Source organism: Pezoporus wallicus, unplaced genomic scaffold (assembly GCF_028554395.1).
Source record: "Pezoporus wallicus isolate ANWC-B61680 ecotype Strahan unplaced genomic scaffold, APGP_CSIRO_Pwel_v1 contig_749, whole genome shotgun sequence".
Classification (NCBI taxonomy): domain Eukaryota; kingdom Metazoa; phylum Chordata; class Aves; order Psittaciformes; family Psittacidae; genus Pezoporus; species Pezoporus wallicus.
The window spans coordinates 691354-709489 of record NW_026641327.1 but is presented as its reverse complement, the minus strand read 5'-3'; the positions used below and the strand labels follow the sequence as shown (position 1 = coordinate 709489).

The 18136-nt window shown below is 41.7% G+C and overlaps 2 protein-coding genes across 2 annotated transcripts in view; one reads left to right on the top strand and one right to left on the bottom strand.

The window, feature by feature from the left end:
• The window catches only part of LOC130606589 (dynein axonemal heavy chain 5-like), a 459050-nt gene that overhangs the window by 262679 nt on the left and 178235 nt on the right, over nucleotides 1-18136 (bottom strand). The gene's annotated exons all lie outside the window — the stretch shown is intronic.
• Nucleotides 1-18136, top strand: part of TMEFF1 (transmembrane protein with EGF like and two follistatin like domains 1) — a 119868-nt gene that overhangs the window by 99464 nt on the left and 2268 nt on the right. The window contains exons 6-9 of the mRNA XM_057423094.1: nucleotides 7729-7877; nucleotides 8704-8769; nucleotides 13318-13441; nucleotides 17530-17688. Of these exons, the coding sequence (XP_057279077.1) occupies nucleotides 7729-7877; nucleotides 8704-8769; nucleotides 13318-13441; nucleotides 17530-17688 (498 nt within the window). The remainder of the gene's footprint in view (nucleotides 1-7728; nucleotides 7878-8703; nucleotides 8770-13317; nucleotides 13442-17529; nucleotides 17689-18136) is intronic.

The window sequence follows — 18136 nt, the reverse complement described above, 5'->3', positions numbered from 1 at the left end:
CTCCTTTTTTTTTTTTGGGTTTTTTTGGGCGGGGGGGGGGGGGGGGGGGGGGGGGGGGGGGGTGCCTTTGATAAGGAAATCATTAACTTAAAATAAAAATAACCTCACTGTAAAGGTTCAAATGTGTCATGTTCTCAGTTTTCCCTACATTTTCGCTTTTAACAGGTGAAATACGGAAATGAGATTCTGAGCACATTCAGTCTTTTTTTAATGTGTACTGTGCTGTCAAAGATCTGTTTTGACTCATAATGTAGATTTTCAGGAAAGATTGACAACTGATCCTTAAGTAGACCTTTTGAGGTTAGCATTTTACAAGATCTGCCTTGGAAAGAAAATGTGTAACAGCAATATATAGATTCAAGTGGCCTGTTAGTTACATAGTGTCTGTTTTCACAATGGCCAAACCAGAAATCCAGAAGTGTATTAACACTTAGAAATACCAATATAGACATTTTAAAACCCCAGTCTATCTGATTTTTCTTCCAGAGAAAGATATGTTCTGTTAGAAGTATGGCATACTGGCTTATACTTGCCTCTTTTGAACACTTTCTTACTCATCTGCCATTGCCAACCTTTCTTTTTCTGGCCTTTTAGGGTTTGATATTGTATGCAGGTATTCATAATGAAGGGTGTCTTAATCCTGTGTAAATGCAATTCACAGCTTTCTGGTCCAGCAGAGAAAAAGTCCTAAGTATCTGTGTGTAAAACAAAACACACAGTCACAAACAATAGAGGAAATGAACCTAAACAAGGGATTTAGGATTGTGTCATGGGATTACTGAATAATGTAAAACTGAGCTACAGGAAATCCTGATATTAAAGGAATAGTATAATGGTCTTTTCATTATACTGACTATTAAGAAAATGAATTGATCCTAGGTGGATAATTATCCAGGCTTGGGGTTTTTTTAATGTCTATTTTTAATGATCTTTGCAGCAGTGTGTGCCAAGTCTTTGAAGGTTTCTGTTATTCAAGGGTGGAGGGAGGGTTAGGTTGCTCTTGTGAGAGCAAGCAGCGGTTCACCACATACGCTGCTAGAAGCTCACTGCAGGAAAGGACTGAATTTCTACAGTGGTCAGAGCAAGCCATTCCATGAAATTCAAGGACAAGAAGGAAAGTAGCTGAAGCTTATGGCATTTAAAGGGTCTTCTGCATTGCTGGGTGGAAGTGAAGGCCAAGAGGGTGTTCAAGCAGGGCACAGAAAAGTTTGTAGAATTGAAATCTATTCTTTCTTTTTTGTGTGTGCTATAAAGGGATTTGAAAAAAGATGCCGAAAAAACCTCATGAAGATTCAGCTCTAGACAAATAGGTAGAAAAATCACTTTGAAATCCAGATTTTCTTAGTTCAGGCTTCATCTGGAAAGAATTGCACACAAGGGAAGAAACATAAAATGAAAGATAATCCTTCATTTGACATGGTTATCTTCTTAACTGCAATTGCAACACCTCTGCTATTTCAGTTCACCTAGATTTATTCCTTCAAGCATACCCTTATCCATCTGTGTGCATTTCACACGCTTTGTTTTATTCTAGTGCTTCCATTTTACATTTGTAAGCAAGATGTGCCAATAAACAGATGAGTACCTGCGAAAGCTTACTATTGCAGTTGGCTATTGGGAAGGGGCAGCAAGCAGCACTCTGTCAGGACAAACCAGAAAAATACATTTGTGAGCAAATCCCAGATGGGCACAAATGCAGCAGCTTGTTCTGCTGGTTGGAAACATTAGTCTCTTAGCAGCCAAGCCCACTCCACAAGTCTGTAATGCTTTTCCTTTCTCTTTTTTCTCTCTTTTCTTTGAATCTACCATGGTTTTTAAGCACACAGAACTTCCAACAAACCACGTACACCTTGAAGCCTGAAAACAAAAAAGAGCCTTGAAATGTGTTCTGATCTCTGGGGATCTAATTAATTTACTGATAGCAGCAAGTGTTCATACAGCCTAAGCTCATTTCAGATGTGTCACATCATTTTACTAAACACGTTTTCTTTGTTACACCTAGTAGCCCCTAATAAATGAGTTGTACATTCTCATTCCGTATTTATTAAAACCACCTAGAAATTTTGTTTGGTTTAATTATAGCACTTTGTACTTTCCTGAAGTTAAAACGCTCTTCTGTTTAACTAATGGTGTTGATGAACGAACGATACACACGCAACTTCTAAAAGCACATTGTCACAACAAGCTGGTGCCTTTTTCATAGGATGTCAAAGCTCTGGTGACAGGAGACAAAATTAAAGTTTTTTCTAGTACATCAGAAAAACACCTGAATATGTCTTGTTGATGTTCCAGGGCTAAGCAAGAGAAAAGATTTGTTTGAGGACACTGAGCAGCAGCCCTCTCTAGCAAGACATCAACTTGGATTTACTACCTGTTTCAATACCTTTGGTTAAAACCAGTAGGAATGTTATTGTGAAAAAAAGCCTCCTGTAGTGCTCTGACTCTTTTTATTCCAATGTGACTTTTACAGCAAGCTGTTACAGCAAAAACTTGAAGCATTCATTCACTTCTTTCTGTTGTGAAACATCAAGCACTTCAAGGCATTGTTAGTACATGATTCTGTTAGCTGACATTTTCTTAAGTGGCCAGCTCTTTTCTTCTGAAGGTTGTGCTGAGCAGCCACACATCAGGCTGAAGGCATCAGCTAGGGCTGGAACTTGATGATTTCCAGCCCTAGCTATTCTATGATTCTTTATTTTCACAGGACACCAAGCAGGTGTCCTGCCATGTTTGTCACACAACAATTTATGCTGGCACCACTGCTGGACTTAAGGCAGGTCTTCCTGGAGGTTATTCCAAATAGCAGGAGTAAATAATTGAGAGCCATGAGAAATACACTATGATGTTTAAAAGTATTCTGGCATTTTTATTTTGCAAGCTTTCAAAAGGATTACTTTCTCTTTGAAAATTTCCATTGTTCTGGGTTTCTTTCCCAAGATCCTTCCTGATCTTGGGAGTCACTCCCAAGGAATAAACATACCTGTCAGAGCATTTGCCTGAGGGATGGGGCTAAAGCTTTGGCTGCCTCTAATTAAATATCTCTAATTGTATAACCTAATATTTTTATGCTGGGCATGTGAATTTAGAAATATGATCAAAACCTTTGCATCCCTTTGCCCTGAAGCTAGGTTTTCAGGCTAGCGCCTGTATCAGACTGGTGGATGGAGGAGTCCAGCCTTGGGGCAGAGCTGCCATTCATCAGTCATTCTGCACAAGTCATGCTGGACAGTGCTCATAGCCAAGCTTGGGAAACTGCATGTGGCACTGCTGTTGTGGACTGCTGTACATGGGCACAGTGCTGGTGGGAGCTAAGGCAGAAGTAAGAAGTGCTTAAAAGGTGGGATATCAGAATTTCACAGTTAGGGTCTACTCTCTCCTCTCTGGGTGCCCCTCCTACATATCCCTGTCCCCTTTCATGATCTTGAGTTTTTCCTGCCCTCCCTTCCCCAGCAGCTCTCTGTATTGTCCTCTGCTGTCTTTGTGATCTCTTGCCAGCATGAAAGGAAAAGATTACAACCTGTGGCTTCAATTCTCTGTCCAGTTTCAGTCTTCAGCTGTGAAGAAAAACAAAGCCCACAGTTCATGGCACCTCACACAGCTTCTCCTGCCTGCAAAAGCCCAGATAAGATTTCTGCCCTTTGAGGCCCTGCTTTTAGCTCATTAACACTGTCTGCTGCGTCTTCTCCCATGCTTTGTGTGCTGCTTGTACAGTCTGTGGGATGGTTCAGCCCCACGGACTGTGCTTTTTTAGCCTTGGCCTTTGACTTCTGCCTGGCTGCAGGACTCAGACTCATTGGTGGGGGATGTGGTTCCTCTCAGAAGGATGTATTTTCTGTCATCTCCTCAGTATCAAGCTGTTGTTTGCTCTCTGTGGCTCTCTGTCTTCAGATGATGGAACACGTTTTTAGCATTTCATAGTGGGTTCATTTGGAGATCTTCCAATACTTTCCTGAGCTGCCTTTTCATTACAGTCTGTGGTGGTGGTCCTGTCCTTTTGCAGGCACCCAGCCACCAATTTCAATGTGCTTGATGTGCAGCATCAGAGCAGCAACTTGCTCTCCCACAGTTTTACCTTCCTTCGCAAACACTGAGCAGTTAAAAACATGTTTGTTTCATGTTTTCTATTGAGAACAGCACTCCCTGCATTTCACTGCTCTTGTCTCTCGATTTGGCACTTCCTGCAGGCCTGGCTGTATTTTGGGAGTAGTACCAACCAGCTATGAGCAAGGACAATGTCACTGCACCCCATATGGACTCTCTAATGGGTACAGGTTTCTAACACGTGCTCCTGGCTCCCTCTCTGCCACCCTACTGCATCTATGGAGACTCTGCATCAGGGCATCATGTCACAGCCGTGTTCTCATCTTAAGTCATTCCCTTTCGGTCCTCTGGAAGGCTTCAGACTTTTCTGTTGGAATAACAAAGCACAATAGTTTCAATTTGTTTAGGTACATCAGTCCAGTTCAACTGTTCATTATCTCATCGTGTACATAAACCACCCACTTTTACATGCCAGACAGCTCTGTCAAAGCATCTACACCAGTACCTTAATGGCCAGGTGACGGCCAGATGTACCATTTGGTGTTATGGCCTTAGGCAAAGAAGTAGCTAATGGCTTCAGGCAGACAATTAGATGCCATGCTGGAAGAGAGCATCTGAAATTGAACTTTTGAACTCAGGAGCTGCAATAAACATAGACTGGTTGTAAATTCTGGTTAATGCCTGGGCTAAGCAAAAGTGTCACATCCTGATATGTCCAGTTAATAAAGAGGCATGAGACAGATTCAGCAGCTGGGAAGTTGGACTTCTGCAGATAGACCACAAACCAAGGGCCTGGGCTCTGGAGAGGTGTCCTGAAAGGCTGCGCCCTTGGACAGAAGAAGGGTGCCTGGAAGGAGGATGGTGTGGATCCTGGAAGAGGGGGCAGATGCTGGAGATCAGGGACACAAATGCCAGGGGATGCCCCAGCAGCACAGTTGGTTTTGTGGTCAGCAACAGCTGGTAACAGCCACAGTGAGGTAGGCACAGGACCATCCACCCCATCTCCCATAGGGAAGGGCGGTCAGTGCCTGGGGAGCATGTGTGCGGGCAGCATGGGTACGGGTGGGCAGCAGGCACGTATTCCACTGGTTGGATGGGTCAGTCCAGCTGGCGAGCCTCATCTAGCCTGTGGGTGGAAAGCACATATGGCTGCCAGCTGCTGGTGGTCTGTAGTGCCAGCAGGGCCCCAGTGGGGATTTGGTGTGCTTGCAAGCCTCCAGCAAATCCCAGCATCCAGACTGGCAGCAGGCTGGCATTTCATTTACTCCCAGCCCTGGCAGTCACCAGGTCTGTCCTGCAAGGCTGTTGCAGCTGGTCAGTGGGCTTCAGCTGCTTCATGCTGCCCCAGCACTTACAGAAGTGTCACAGGTTCTCCTTTTGTAGTTTCTGGTGTTGTTTTTTGTTACCATTTTCCTGCCTTTAGAAGTAAATTTTAAAATATGAAAAATTTTTGTACGTTGAAAAGATTCTTGGAACTAAGACTGAGAGCGTTTGTCAGAAAAAGGGTCAGGAATTCACAACTACCCCAAAGCAAGCATTTGGCAATGCTAAGAAAGTAAACATTTAAGATTAGATGCTAAATCTAAACACAGCGAATCACGCAAATGTATGCAGCTTCTAAGCAGTTTCAACTCTTGCCTGTAACGTCACCAAAAGGAAGAAAAAAATACTTTCAAAACTCACCTTATTTGTCACGAGGGATGACAAATCCCAACAGTAATTGCAGTGCTACAGACCTTGGATGGTGACTACAGGCAGATTTAGTGCAGTTTGAACACAGAAATACAGATGGAATCAGCCTAGAGATACCTATACCAATGTGACAAGGAGGGGTGCATTCAGGCAGTGGTGGTTCCTGAGCTTTAAGGCTGTGCGAAGGTATCTGTAAGCACATAGCCAGTGTCATACGAATTAGGACTAGCTGTCTGCTCTTGTGTGTCAATAAATGTGCACAACTGCTGAGCCTTTTAGTTGCATATAGTAAATCCCGTTAAAGTCCTCATTAGGCTTATTAGGCTTAAAATCATGCGGGAGCACGTAGACAAAAGAGTCCTTCCTTTCCTGGGTCTAAAGTTTGCAACCATTACCATTTCTAGTAAGAAAAAATATCATATGTTCATCATATTGATATTTAGCGGCTTCATGAGTGCTTTGAGGTGGGTCACTAAGAGGTACAGAGACTTAATACTGGGGCAGTGCCATTAGGTGCACTTAAAAACCGGCTTGTACTAGAGGTGTTCTTTTGTCTAGCAACAACCTGAAGTTCACAGGCATGAAATATTACTGGCAAAATTAGCAGCTGTAAATTTTGGCAGCAAAAGCTGCTGGTGGATAAAGAGTGAAAGGTACACTGGCCATCTTCAGTGCTTCTGCAGCATGGAATTGGGTCCTACTGCAAGATCTGTTACTGACTTGAGACACACATACATCTATTTAATAGTTTGATTGTACCTGGAACAGCTGGAAAGAACATAAAAACCTTGGCAAATTGGTAGCTCAGGGTTTTTTTTTCCCACCCCGTGTTTTATAACAGTGAATTGTGATGAAGCTAGCAGCAGCTTCTAGAAGTCAGACCATGTGCCCTGTAATGCAGAGCTTTCTGGTAAGGAGAGGATCATGTACCCACTGGCACCTCCTCAGGGGATGTATAGCAGCTCTTCTTGCTCTCACAGCATCAAGAGGAGCTCAACTGAGCACTGGACGTGCTACCCACCTTGGCCCAAGTTCTGCAGCCAAGCTTTTTACTTTTCCCAGGCAGAGCAGAGCTTACAGAGCAAGGTGAAACACACAGAGAAACTGTCATTCAAACACAGAGGTTCAGTTAAAAAGTAAAATATTGATTAAAACAAGGGGGCTGGGGATTTGACAGCTGTAAAGGTTTCCTGTGACATTCATACCCGTACAGTTTCAGGCCTTTTTGCTGGGGTAACAAAGCTGTCTAACTGAACACAGGTAAGTCACAGCCCTACCTACGTCTTCGGCTGCCCTACATTTGTGAGGTTAGGAACCAGCTACATGCTAGGTCTTCATTTTTCCTACTTTCATTTTAAAACCCTAGATACAAATTTTATGGGAAATGCCACATCTAAAACAACTGAAGTGTCAATTGGATGCAGTATAAAATAATTCAGATAGCATAATCCTGTTTTAAATACAACATAAAAGCCCCCACTGTTAACTTTCAAAGGTGTAAATGAAATGTTGAAATGACACACTTAACTGAGCATATTGATTCTGCACAACCTCTGAAATAGAAAATATCTTGTTACTGATTAACAGAAATGGGAATCCTTTTCTGTCTGTTTCCCTCTCAGGGATCCTGACGACCCCCAAAAATAGAATATTCATCTGGTTTTGAGAACAAGCATCACAAACTGTTATATTAATGTAGTAAATCTTCCTAGCAATGTGTTATCAATTTTCAGGTGTTAATCAATGAGATTGATATCACAGTAAAATGATGAGAAACATCAATGCATTATTAAAAAGCACACTGAAGCACTGATTCATGATTTTGTACCTTCTGCTTAGAAGCCTGAGACATCAACAGATTCTTCAGTGTCCTCATGCAGCACGCTCTTCTCCCCTGGCATTAGTGTATGAGCTAGTGTTTGATAAGGATTCAACATAACTTAATTCTTGTTTGCTGGATGTCAATTTTGTTTTGCTGTATGTTTGAATTAACAGGTGTGTATGTAATATAGACTGCAGTGGATACAGTTTTAATCCTGTATGTGCTTCTGATGGAAGTTCCTATAACAATCCATGCTTTGTTAGAGAAGCATCGTGTCTGAGACAAGAGCAGATCGACATCAGGCATCTTGGACACTGTTCAGGTATGCTTAATTTTGGTTTTATGGTCAATGTAAGTTGCGACATAAGTGAGTTTGGTACAGCTCTCCTGTTTCCATTTTTGATCAGAAGTCACTGATCCAGTTATCAGCGAACTCCTGCCTGTATTTTAGAGTTTCTGACACAGAGGTATGTTTGCACTACATATATACGTGCTGTGTTTACATTACCTTTCTTTGGCTGCTGTTACCTGGAAAGACAAGGAAAGCTCTTACGAGGATCTAAGTGATAGTCCAATGTGTCTTACATGAGGGGGTGGTAAGAATTATGAGAGCAAAAGGAATACCAGTGGAAGGGAAATGTTCCCTCTTGCTGCTGTGGGCTTTACAATGTGCTTCCAAGGTAAGTCAAGTTGGCCCTGATTGCACAAATACCCCTTTCTTTTTCCCATGTTGGAATGATCCACTGACTCCCTCTGGTCTACTGCCTTATAGTTAGTCATGTGCATGACTCTTCAGTTCTGGGATGTTGCAGTTAGGACTTTCTCATGGGAATAACAGCTTTCCACCATCTCTTTGCCAGTTGTCCAGCTTGGACAATTCCAAAACCAAAAGCAGACTGTCACCAAAATAACCTAGGCCCATACCACAGAAAAGCTGTAGTTCAAAGCCTACAGCTTAAGGTGTGCCAAGTCTTGGTCTGGACAGTGGGTTACTGACCTGGTGCGCAGGTTTTATGGGAGGAACAATGTGGGAATGTGTCCAGTTTTGCTGCAATTTAAATAATTCTTTGACTGCTATTCTGGCTTCTCAATGTAGTGGTCTGGAAATAAGCCTTTCCTAATAGCTATCAATGCATGTATTTATCTAGAAACAGATGACACGAACGCTGCTGGAAAGAAAGAGGATGGCATGCAGTATCGGCCAGAGGTGAAAGGTACTGTGCTAACTGTGTTGTTTGATTACAGTTTCACAAGACTGGAAAACAGCACACAGGTCCCTTCTTGTCTGCCTTACAGCTTTGATTTCTGTAACTGAGACAGAGCTGTTAACAGCTTCTTTCTTACAGCGGGTTGCAAGGCTGGAAAGAAGATGTGCAGGATTTTTTGTGAGTTTTGCCTGCTGTATTCATCTAAGATGCTCAGCTGCTCAGCATCCTATGCAGTGGTCCTAGGCTTAGACTCCCCACAAGTGCTGTGAAAATTATTGGAAGACACCAAGCTGACATTCCTGATGCAATGACATAAGCCTCCCTCCTGTGACCCCATCTTTTGTGTTAACTTCTGGGGAAAAAAAAAAGCAGATTCTGTATTTGTTAGGTTATTTCAAAATATTTTTCAGTAAACTAATATGCTGACTGACACTGCTTAAAAATGTTTTACCTGTATGAACCTTACCTTACCTTTAATAACCTTAGTATAAATGAAATAGGGCAGAGTTTCACTTTCTACTCTGTTATTTTACCTGGTAGTAGCCCATGTGTTAGGTACATTCTCAGAACAAAAATATATGCTTCTGCATGTCATGACTCTTGCTCAAAGTATGGTTGTCCAGGAAAAAAATGCCTCTGTCTTTTTCAAGTTACTGACAAAAGGCAGATCTGCATAGGTCTTAACCTTTTCTCCCCTTTTCTCACAAATAATGGCACTGTTAGAACAGAACAGAATAGAATAGAATTATTTCAGTTAGAAGGGACCTACAGCAATCATCTAATCAGCCTGACAAATTCAGGACTGACCAAGCTAAAGCATGCTGTTAAGGGCATCATCCAAATGCCTCTTAACTTAAAGCACTGGCAGGCCTGGAACATCAACTACCACTTTAGGACTCTTGTTCCAGTGTTTGAGCACCCTCTCTGTGAAGGAATGCTTCCTAAAGTCCAGTCTAAAGCTCGCCAGCACAGCTTTGAACCATTCCCACATATTCTGTCCCTGGATACCAGTGAGAAGAGACCAGCACCTCCCTTTCCACTTCCCCTCCTCAGGAAGCTGTAGAGAGCAATGGGGTTGCCCCTCAGCCTACTTTTCTCCAAACCAGACAAGCCCAGAGTCCTTAACCAATCCTCATAGCACATTCCTTCCAACCCTTTCAGTCCACAGACACCCACTACAACATCTCCTTGGTTTTGGTCCCCCCACCCCTCACCCAGGGGCTCTCAACCACATCAACACTAACTGTAAGGGCTGCACAGTCAAACCTTTTCCTTACATACAGCGTGACACCTCCACCTCACCTGCCTTGCCTATCCCTCCTGAACAGCATGTAGCCTTCCTCCATCCCAGCACTCAGTCATGGGATTCCTTCCACCAAGACTCACTGACACCAATTACATCAGTTCTGGGAACTAATCAGCACTTCCAGTTTATCCTGCTTGTTTCTCATATTACGAGTGTTGGTGTACAAGCATTTCAGGTATGTTCCTGAGACCTCTGTGCACGCAGGAGCAGTACAAATATTCCCAGTAGTATTGCCGCCCTAGGCGATGTCATGCCAACCCTTGGCTTATCTACTGCAATGCTGCTGTTATTCCCTTTCCCCTCTGATTCTAATTTAAAGCTCTCACAATCAGTTCCTCCAGCGTATGCCCAAAGTTGCATTTTCCTCTTCAGGGCAGGTGGATCCTATCAGGAGCCTGTGTCTCAAAGGCTCTGTCATGGTCTAAAAACCCAAAGTTCTGGTGCAAGAACCAGTCCTGGAGCCAGGTATTGCTATCCTGGGCTCACCTGTTTCTTCCAAAGTCTCCCCTCATTGTTGGGAGGATTAAGGAAAACGCTGCCTCTGCTCCTAAATATTTCAGCATTCTTCCCAGGGCTCTGAAATGTCTTTTGATTGACCTCAGACTTTTTACTGCTACATCATCAGTACCCATGTGAAAGAGCACAAATGGATAATAGTCTGAAGCTTGTACTAAGCTCTTTAATCTTGTGATGACTTCCCTAATTTGGGCCCCTGAAAAGAGGGTCCAATCTTCAAATGGGATGCTTCCATTCTGCACAGGAAGGAATCACTGATGCTGATAGCTTGTTGTTTCTCCTCAGTGCCAGTCTTAATACATGCTTTGTTGTGAGGGGTGAGTATCCTCTCTGTTAGCTCTGGTCTTTATTTTTTACTGTCATTATGCTTGTTTTGCCTTCTCATGGCATCTCAGAGTAAAGCCATCCTACCATGACATTCGACATTCCTTTCACTCTTCTTGAAAAGCCATTCATTTCCAAAAAGCTCCGTATATTTTTCTTTTTTCACAAAGTCTCTTATTTTCATTCCATATGATGTACCATTTGGAATGGTTTAATGTCAATTTTCACTTACATTTTGAAGGCATAAAAGGCACCAAATGCAGTATACATCTTATTATGTGATGTAATGAAACACCACTTTTGGTTCCTATTCAGAAGAAGTTACAGCCTTTTATTCATTGCGTATAAATCGCTCTTGAAATCTAGTTAGTGGAAAAAACTTTGTATATAATTATTATTATTAATGTGTACAGCTTGTGCAGTCTCAATTTTGTCAAATGATGTGCACAGAGGGAATATGCCTTGTGCAGAAATAGTGTTTTGAAATTTTTCAATGCAGCAGTCGTGTCTCTCGAGATAGTGAAAGCTGGCTTTGAATTACTTTTTCTTCCAGTACAAGAGAATAGTCCACACTTCTGTTTGCTTTTGCTTTAAATTCCTTTGGGTTACTCTTGTTAAAGCCTGTTCTTTGAATGCTTAACACCTCCTAGTCTCTAGAACCGCAGCCGTGGCAGTCTCCCCCTCCCGCAGTGCAAGCGGCTTACTAAAGTTACATCAGTAAAGTCTCTTTTCCTAGATTCAGCTGGCTTGCTGGTTTCGTAGTACCAACACGAGAATCAGGGTTTCAGGTGTTGTGCATGCCTCTTCCTTCTTCTGGTGAAGGATCTGAACTAATATATCTGGTCACTCTTTCATGGCTCCTATACCAGTTAAACCTTTCACTTTGAAGCTATGAAGCAGTCTTGTAGGCCTCTCAGACTAAAAAAGGATTCCCATCAATAGGTGGGTAAATGTCTGTTTTACACTAGGAATCACCTCCTACATTTAACAAGTTTTGCCTCTGACTTGGGTGGCCATGGCCATCCCACCTTTTAGGGGTCGCATCTTTCACTGGGCCTCCCATTCTGCATTAGTGCGTGCATTAAAACGTGCATGGCACAGCTATATGAACAGAGTAAGGCCAAGTTGGACAGAGCCTTGGGTAACATGATCTAGTGTGAGGCACCCGTGCCCATGGTAGGGCTTTCCAACTCTAACTGTTCTATGATCTATAATTGTACGTAGCTTGTTATTAGCCTTGGATCGGGACCAAATATGACAGTAATTACTGCTTGGAGGAGGGAGGCAACAGTTTTGGGATGAGACATCCCCACTTTTCTCCTCTTAGACATGCCACAACATAGTCTATTGCATCAGGGCAATGGTGGACATCTTGTCAATGTCAGGCAATGTTCTTCCCTTTTATCAAGTCTTCCGTATCTTTGAAGCACAGCCTGAACCAACAGACTTCCTTATGTCTAAAACCTCTAATAGATTTTCTTTTTCTCCTAGAAAAAATTAGAAAGCATTTCAGAAGATGTTCAGTGAAGACCTAAACCAGCAGCTCTTTCTTGCTAGTGTTATTTCAAGTATCTGCAATTGTATAAGATTTCTTCTTCAAAGTCCCTTTTTGCTTGGCACCTGCAGTTCATTATAATCTTGTACTTGTGATGCTATAGTCTATTGCTATGGAAATGAACATATTCCACAATTACACTCACATCTTTAGATCCCTGCTCTATAGAGAATTCTTTATGAATTACCAAGTGTTTAGGACATTTTTATAGAAAAATTTTGGGGAAAGAATGGTTGAAAATATATGCAGCTTTAGATAGTTTTAGTAACAACACAGAAGCATGAAAGATGTTGGCACAGAAGGGACTGCCTTCCTGTGCTGAGCTGTGCTGAGTTCCCTCTCCATAAAACCATTTCTCTGAGGAAGACCGGTGTTGTAGTGTGTTTTATTTCAGCTATAGTGACCAGTGGTACCAGTCAGATCTAGGCTTTATGGAGTTGTTTTCTGCCCAGTAATAATAAAATGTGGTTCAGATTCTTTCTAACCCTTCAGGATTTCTTTCCTCTGTTTAGGGATGGGAGATTGCTCTCTGTATTAGCTCTTTGTCCCAATGCCACTGACAAAGCTTCTGCTGATCTTCCTCCATTGGCTTGATTCTGTCATGAATACTTTTCTCCTTTCAAGAAACCTGACATAAGAAGCATATTTAGATGTCTCTGAGGATCATTTTTCAGTGCAGTACATTCTAGCAAATCTCTAGGTGCCTCTGAAACTTCACCCCTTAAGCTTTTGCTTTATTATTCTGTGTTCCTCTATTTGGTGCAAGTTTTTAAGGTTATGCTTTTCTTGGTTGAGATTTTTTAATGAATATCATACAGACATTTATAATTATTTATGTATATTTCTTTTCAAGATGCCAGCGATCAAAGAGAAGACATTTACATTGGAAACCACATACCTTGTTCAGAAAGCTTCAATGGCTACTGTATACATGGAAAATGTGAATTCATTTATTCCACTCAGAAGGCTTCCTGCCGGTAAGTTCTGCATGCCTCCAAAGTGTGCTTGAAATTGCTGTAAAGCTTAATCAAAATGCTCTCTAGACATAATTACAGCATGTACCAATTTGCACTTATCTAAGCAGCGCCACAAGAGCTGTATCCCTATGCTGTGGGTAGCACCCAGCTGCTCCCGTCATGTGGATGATAGTGCTCAGAGGCGACACTCAGTCAGGTAGTTCAGAAGCTTAATATCCCTGAAGAGTGTGGCCTTAGTGTTGCCCCCTTATTTTCAGCTGCTAAATCCTATCTGGAGAGAGAAAAACCCACAAAAAGAATGCCTTTGCCTTGCATGGTTTCTCTGTATGACTGCTTTCCCCATAGACCTCTCAGTCTGTTTTTATACTATCTGTGCATTTTATTGCTCCTGTCATAAACTCTCTCTAGAGTATCAGTATCTTATTTTTAACATTAATTGTCCTTTTCACAGTAATAGGCTTCATCTAGAGAGTATAATATTGCAACATGTTCTTCAGCCCACGCTGTTTGTCTACAGTGAAATCTAGCAGCTCAGTATTCTCAGTATAAAGCCGCTCAGTGTTTCCTAGTTTACCTGAATGTTCCAGTTTATTTCCCCCAGACAATATTTTTCTTTACATTTCACCAATTGAATTCTGCAACTTTATTTACCTCAAAAACTAAAATTAATTTTAAAAGTTTTTTACAGAAAATGGCCACTTTTTCTTCATGATATGTAGTGCCCTGCTCATTAGGAGCTTTCACTCCTGAACTTCTGTCTTGCAAGCTTGTACTTTCAGATTAATGTGGTCAAAGATGCTATAACTCTTTGCTTTCATTTGCTTTGGAAAATTCAGCTGTAAATCCATTAGATACTATCAGATCTTGTCCCTTGATCTTTATTGATCAGGGATATTAAGGAGGTGTTGCACTGCCAAGATTTAAGGGTTTCCAGACTGATCAGAGAGCAGGAAGCCCAAAAGGCAGAGCCAATATGGTTGTCAGCTTCAGCATGTGGAAGCTTATATCATTCCTTTTGCCATCCAAGACCCTTTCTTGTTTATTTTCACCTTTCCAGTAGGATTTACTTGTTTTTCTCTTTTCTTTGGACAGAGCCAAGAGAGCTCAAAATGGCTTTGCCTCTTTTGGGAAACTGGGTGCATCCGCCCACATTATCTTGATGGGCGTTATACAGCAGTATTTGAATACAGTATTCTTTTAATCTAGAGCTGTGTTTAACAAAATTTTTGATGGGTTTGTCCTCAAAATATTCAAAGTAGAGGTATTTCAAGGAAAAAGGTCCTGGCTGATTTTATATTTTTTTATTTCTTGAACTTTTGTTTTGCTGGAAGGCACTAATCACATAGAAATGTATTCATTAATGATTCAATTACTGTTCTATCATGCAAATATTTATTATTACTCTAATAATTACTGACAGGCAATGTTTCAATGAATTTAGTTAATGTACTCTCCCTTTATATTCTATTCTACAATTACTGTTCCTACCTGCAGTTATTTATTTGAACAGCCTGAACCCTGTCTCAGCACTGGACCTCGCGCAACAACCCTCACATGGTTCCAGTCAAGAATTTCTGATTGTCTGTTCTTAACCCTAAGTATCAGATCGCCTTTGGATTTTTCTTGGCTATTTAAATACTGATGGTCTCATATTTTATCCATGTTTCCTACTAGAGCAGAGTTAATAAGGAAACAAATGATTTATATCAGGCAGCAATCTGCTGTAGTAATCAGGTACTTCTACCAAAGAAAAAAATCTCTCTTTCTGTGGCAAGTAACATATCACGATGAATGCTGGGGGTAGATTGTTATTTTCAAATCCTTTGTGTTCTCATACACATCTAGCATGTACATTGTTTAATTTGGCTCTCATTTCCTGGTAGTGATCTATGTGAGGTTTCAGATGACCTAAAAACTGCAGCAAATACCTGCACAGGGCAAATTCTGACTTTGGCTTTCACTGAGGGCAGTGAATCTCCTTGCTCATTGCACGGCAGCCCTCCAGGACTCGCAGCAGGCGGGCGGAAGGAAGGTTTTGGAGTAGGCTGTTGCATAATATTTAGTTTAGCAGCCTTTGCACATCTGTGATCTGGTCTATCTGCCGCTGCAGTTCTTCCCCTTCCTTATGACAGGCTCCATCAAGGAGGCACAGGTCAAGCCTTTGCAAAGAACTTCTTTCGCTGACTCAATTAGTTGACTGATCAGCATATTTTGATAAATCCATGCTGACCTCTGTTTATCTTGCTATTGTATTAGTGCTATATTATCTTGCTATATGCTAATGCAGCAGAATGCTTTTTAATCTGTTCTACCTGTTTAAGGTAGCTTAAACTAGTGTCCACTAGTTTAAGTGAAGCTTAAACTTCATCCCATCGCCAATATAGCTCTTAACACGAGAACTTCTTCTTTACAGGAATTCAATACTCCTGAATCTCCATTCGATATTCCTCAGAAATAATTTCCTGTGGCTTCAGTGTTTCTGAGAAAACATCTTTGAATTACTTGTGTCCCCTTTGCTTTGTTTTGCTTTCTCTGTTTTAAACAATTCTCACATTAATCACACTTTGACTGTTACCTTCTTTAATGAAAACAAAAGCAAAGTAACAATGAAAATTCAGTCCTTTCCACTAGAAAGGAGTTCTCTTCCTTAAATTGTTTCTTTTTGCATTATTGCCAACGTATTCCCCACCCTCTTCCTTCATGTATGCTAATACACGTTTCTCTTGATTCTCTTCCTAATCATTACTGAGCTTACATGCAGTACACAGGGCTTTTCTTTAATAACTCTGCTCTTACAGGAACTTGTTTTATGCCTGAACCAAAACTCCTTACACAGCAGCTGATGGCTGGAGAAAGTAGAGTCACAAGATTATGAACATGTAAACCCCAATTGTTATCCCTGCATGCAAAGGGGGATTAGGAGTTGCATTAGCAGTTGCAGGAATGGCTGTGGAGTACTTATTTTATTCCTCCAAACACAAATAATTCCTACCCTAGCACAAAACTTTTTGATGGATGAGACTGATTTTGTGTTGCATTAGGGTCTATCTGATCCAGTTTACAAAAGGGTTTTTTCTCTGCCTGTGTGTGACCATTTCTTCTCCAGCTTTCTACCACAGAGCTGGAGGCTAATTGTATGTAATCCAGTTGCCCTGGATGATCCATTTGCATCAGTGAGTTTAAAGGACAGCTGTACAAGGAACTTGCTCAGGGATGTGAGTGGTGGACTTTCATTCCGCAGACTTCAGCTCAGTGTCTTGGGTGGCTCTTGCCTTTCAGTGTTGTGCTTCAGCCTCTCTTGCCTTCCAACATGAATTGCTCCAGAGCATGTTTTCTCTGCCACCTTCACTGCTGGCACATCTGGCATTCCCTGAACTTATGTTGCTGATCAGGGGCAGCCTCTGTGTTCTCATTGAGCTAACTGCTGCTTTGCTCAGGAAAGCTACCATTTAGAGCAGCTACTTCTCTTCTACCTCCAGCCATTTCTCCCCTGTCCCTAGCCAATTTTTATGGATTCTTCCATGGACTCCCACTTTAACATTGTGGGTCTCTGTGTTTTCTAACCCGGCCTCCAGTAAATTTTGCTTCAGTGACAAGGCAGGAGGGGTGTGATGCTCGGCTTGTCTGATAGGTTTTGCAGGATTCCACTTCTGTATACTGCAGCTGGAAAAGAGATCTTCCTTTTCCCACATTTTTCAAGATTTCTCTTCCTCTTTGTCATATCTCTCTCATGCTGATGTTGCAGCCGAATGAGCATGCTGACATTGTGCTACCTGAGCATGCTTCTTTAAGCATGCTTCCTTTAACCTCCTCTACTTATTTCACCTATTTGCTTTATTCTTCCTAAATACCGCCCCAATTTAATAATGATCCCGTAAGTTTCTTTTGCCACATGAGGACATTCACTGTGCTGGTGTGTTCTCGGACACCAGTAACCAAATCCATGAAAGCAGAGCATATCTCCACACCTCCATCTTCTCACCAACTCTTTCTCAGCTGGAGTCACCTTGAACTCCTCGTTTCATCTGCAGAATGACTGGGCTGTTTCCAAATTACAGATTCCCTAAAATATCCCTTTTCTTTTTCAGGTGTGAATCAGGATATACTGGACAGCACTGTGAAAAGACAGACTTTAGTATTCTTTATGTTGTCCCAAGCAGACAAAAGCTTACGCATGTCCTTATTGCAGCAATAATTGGAGCTGTACAGATTGCCATTATAGTTGCAATTGTCATGTGCATAACAAGGTAGGTAAAAACAAAAACAGTGAAAAATTATGCATTGTATGGATATACTTATTCTGTATTGAAATATTTAACACCCATAATTTTATCTGCTTTATCTCAAAATATCCACATAAAAAGCACCTGATGACTGAAGCTGTAGGATTATGTAACATCCTATTGCCTTTGCTTTTTTGGTCACAAAAGACACATTGGTTTAGACTCACAAACCATCAGTAACTGCTCTGAATCCCCAGACCAAATGCCCAGCAGAAGAGACCAGCCTTGAAACACATCCAAAAGGTCAGCTACTGCATTAGACCTTCCCTGAACTTACTCAAGCATTGCTGGTATCTCATAGAAGCTATAATCCCTACTCCCGCCCAGTGAAACCAGAGAGGTTGACAAGATGCTGCTCTTTGCAGTACCATTGTAAATGGTGTTACACGGAGGGAGGAGTATCCCTCACACT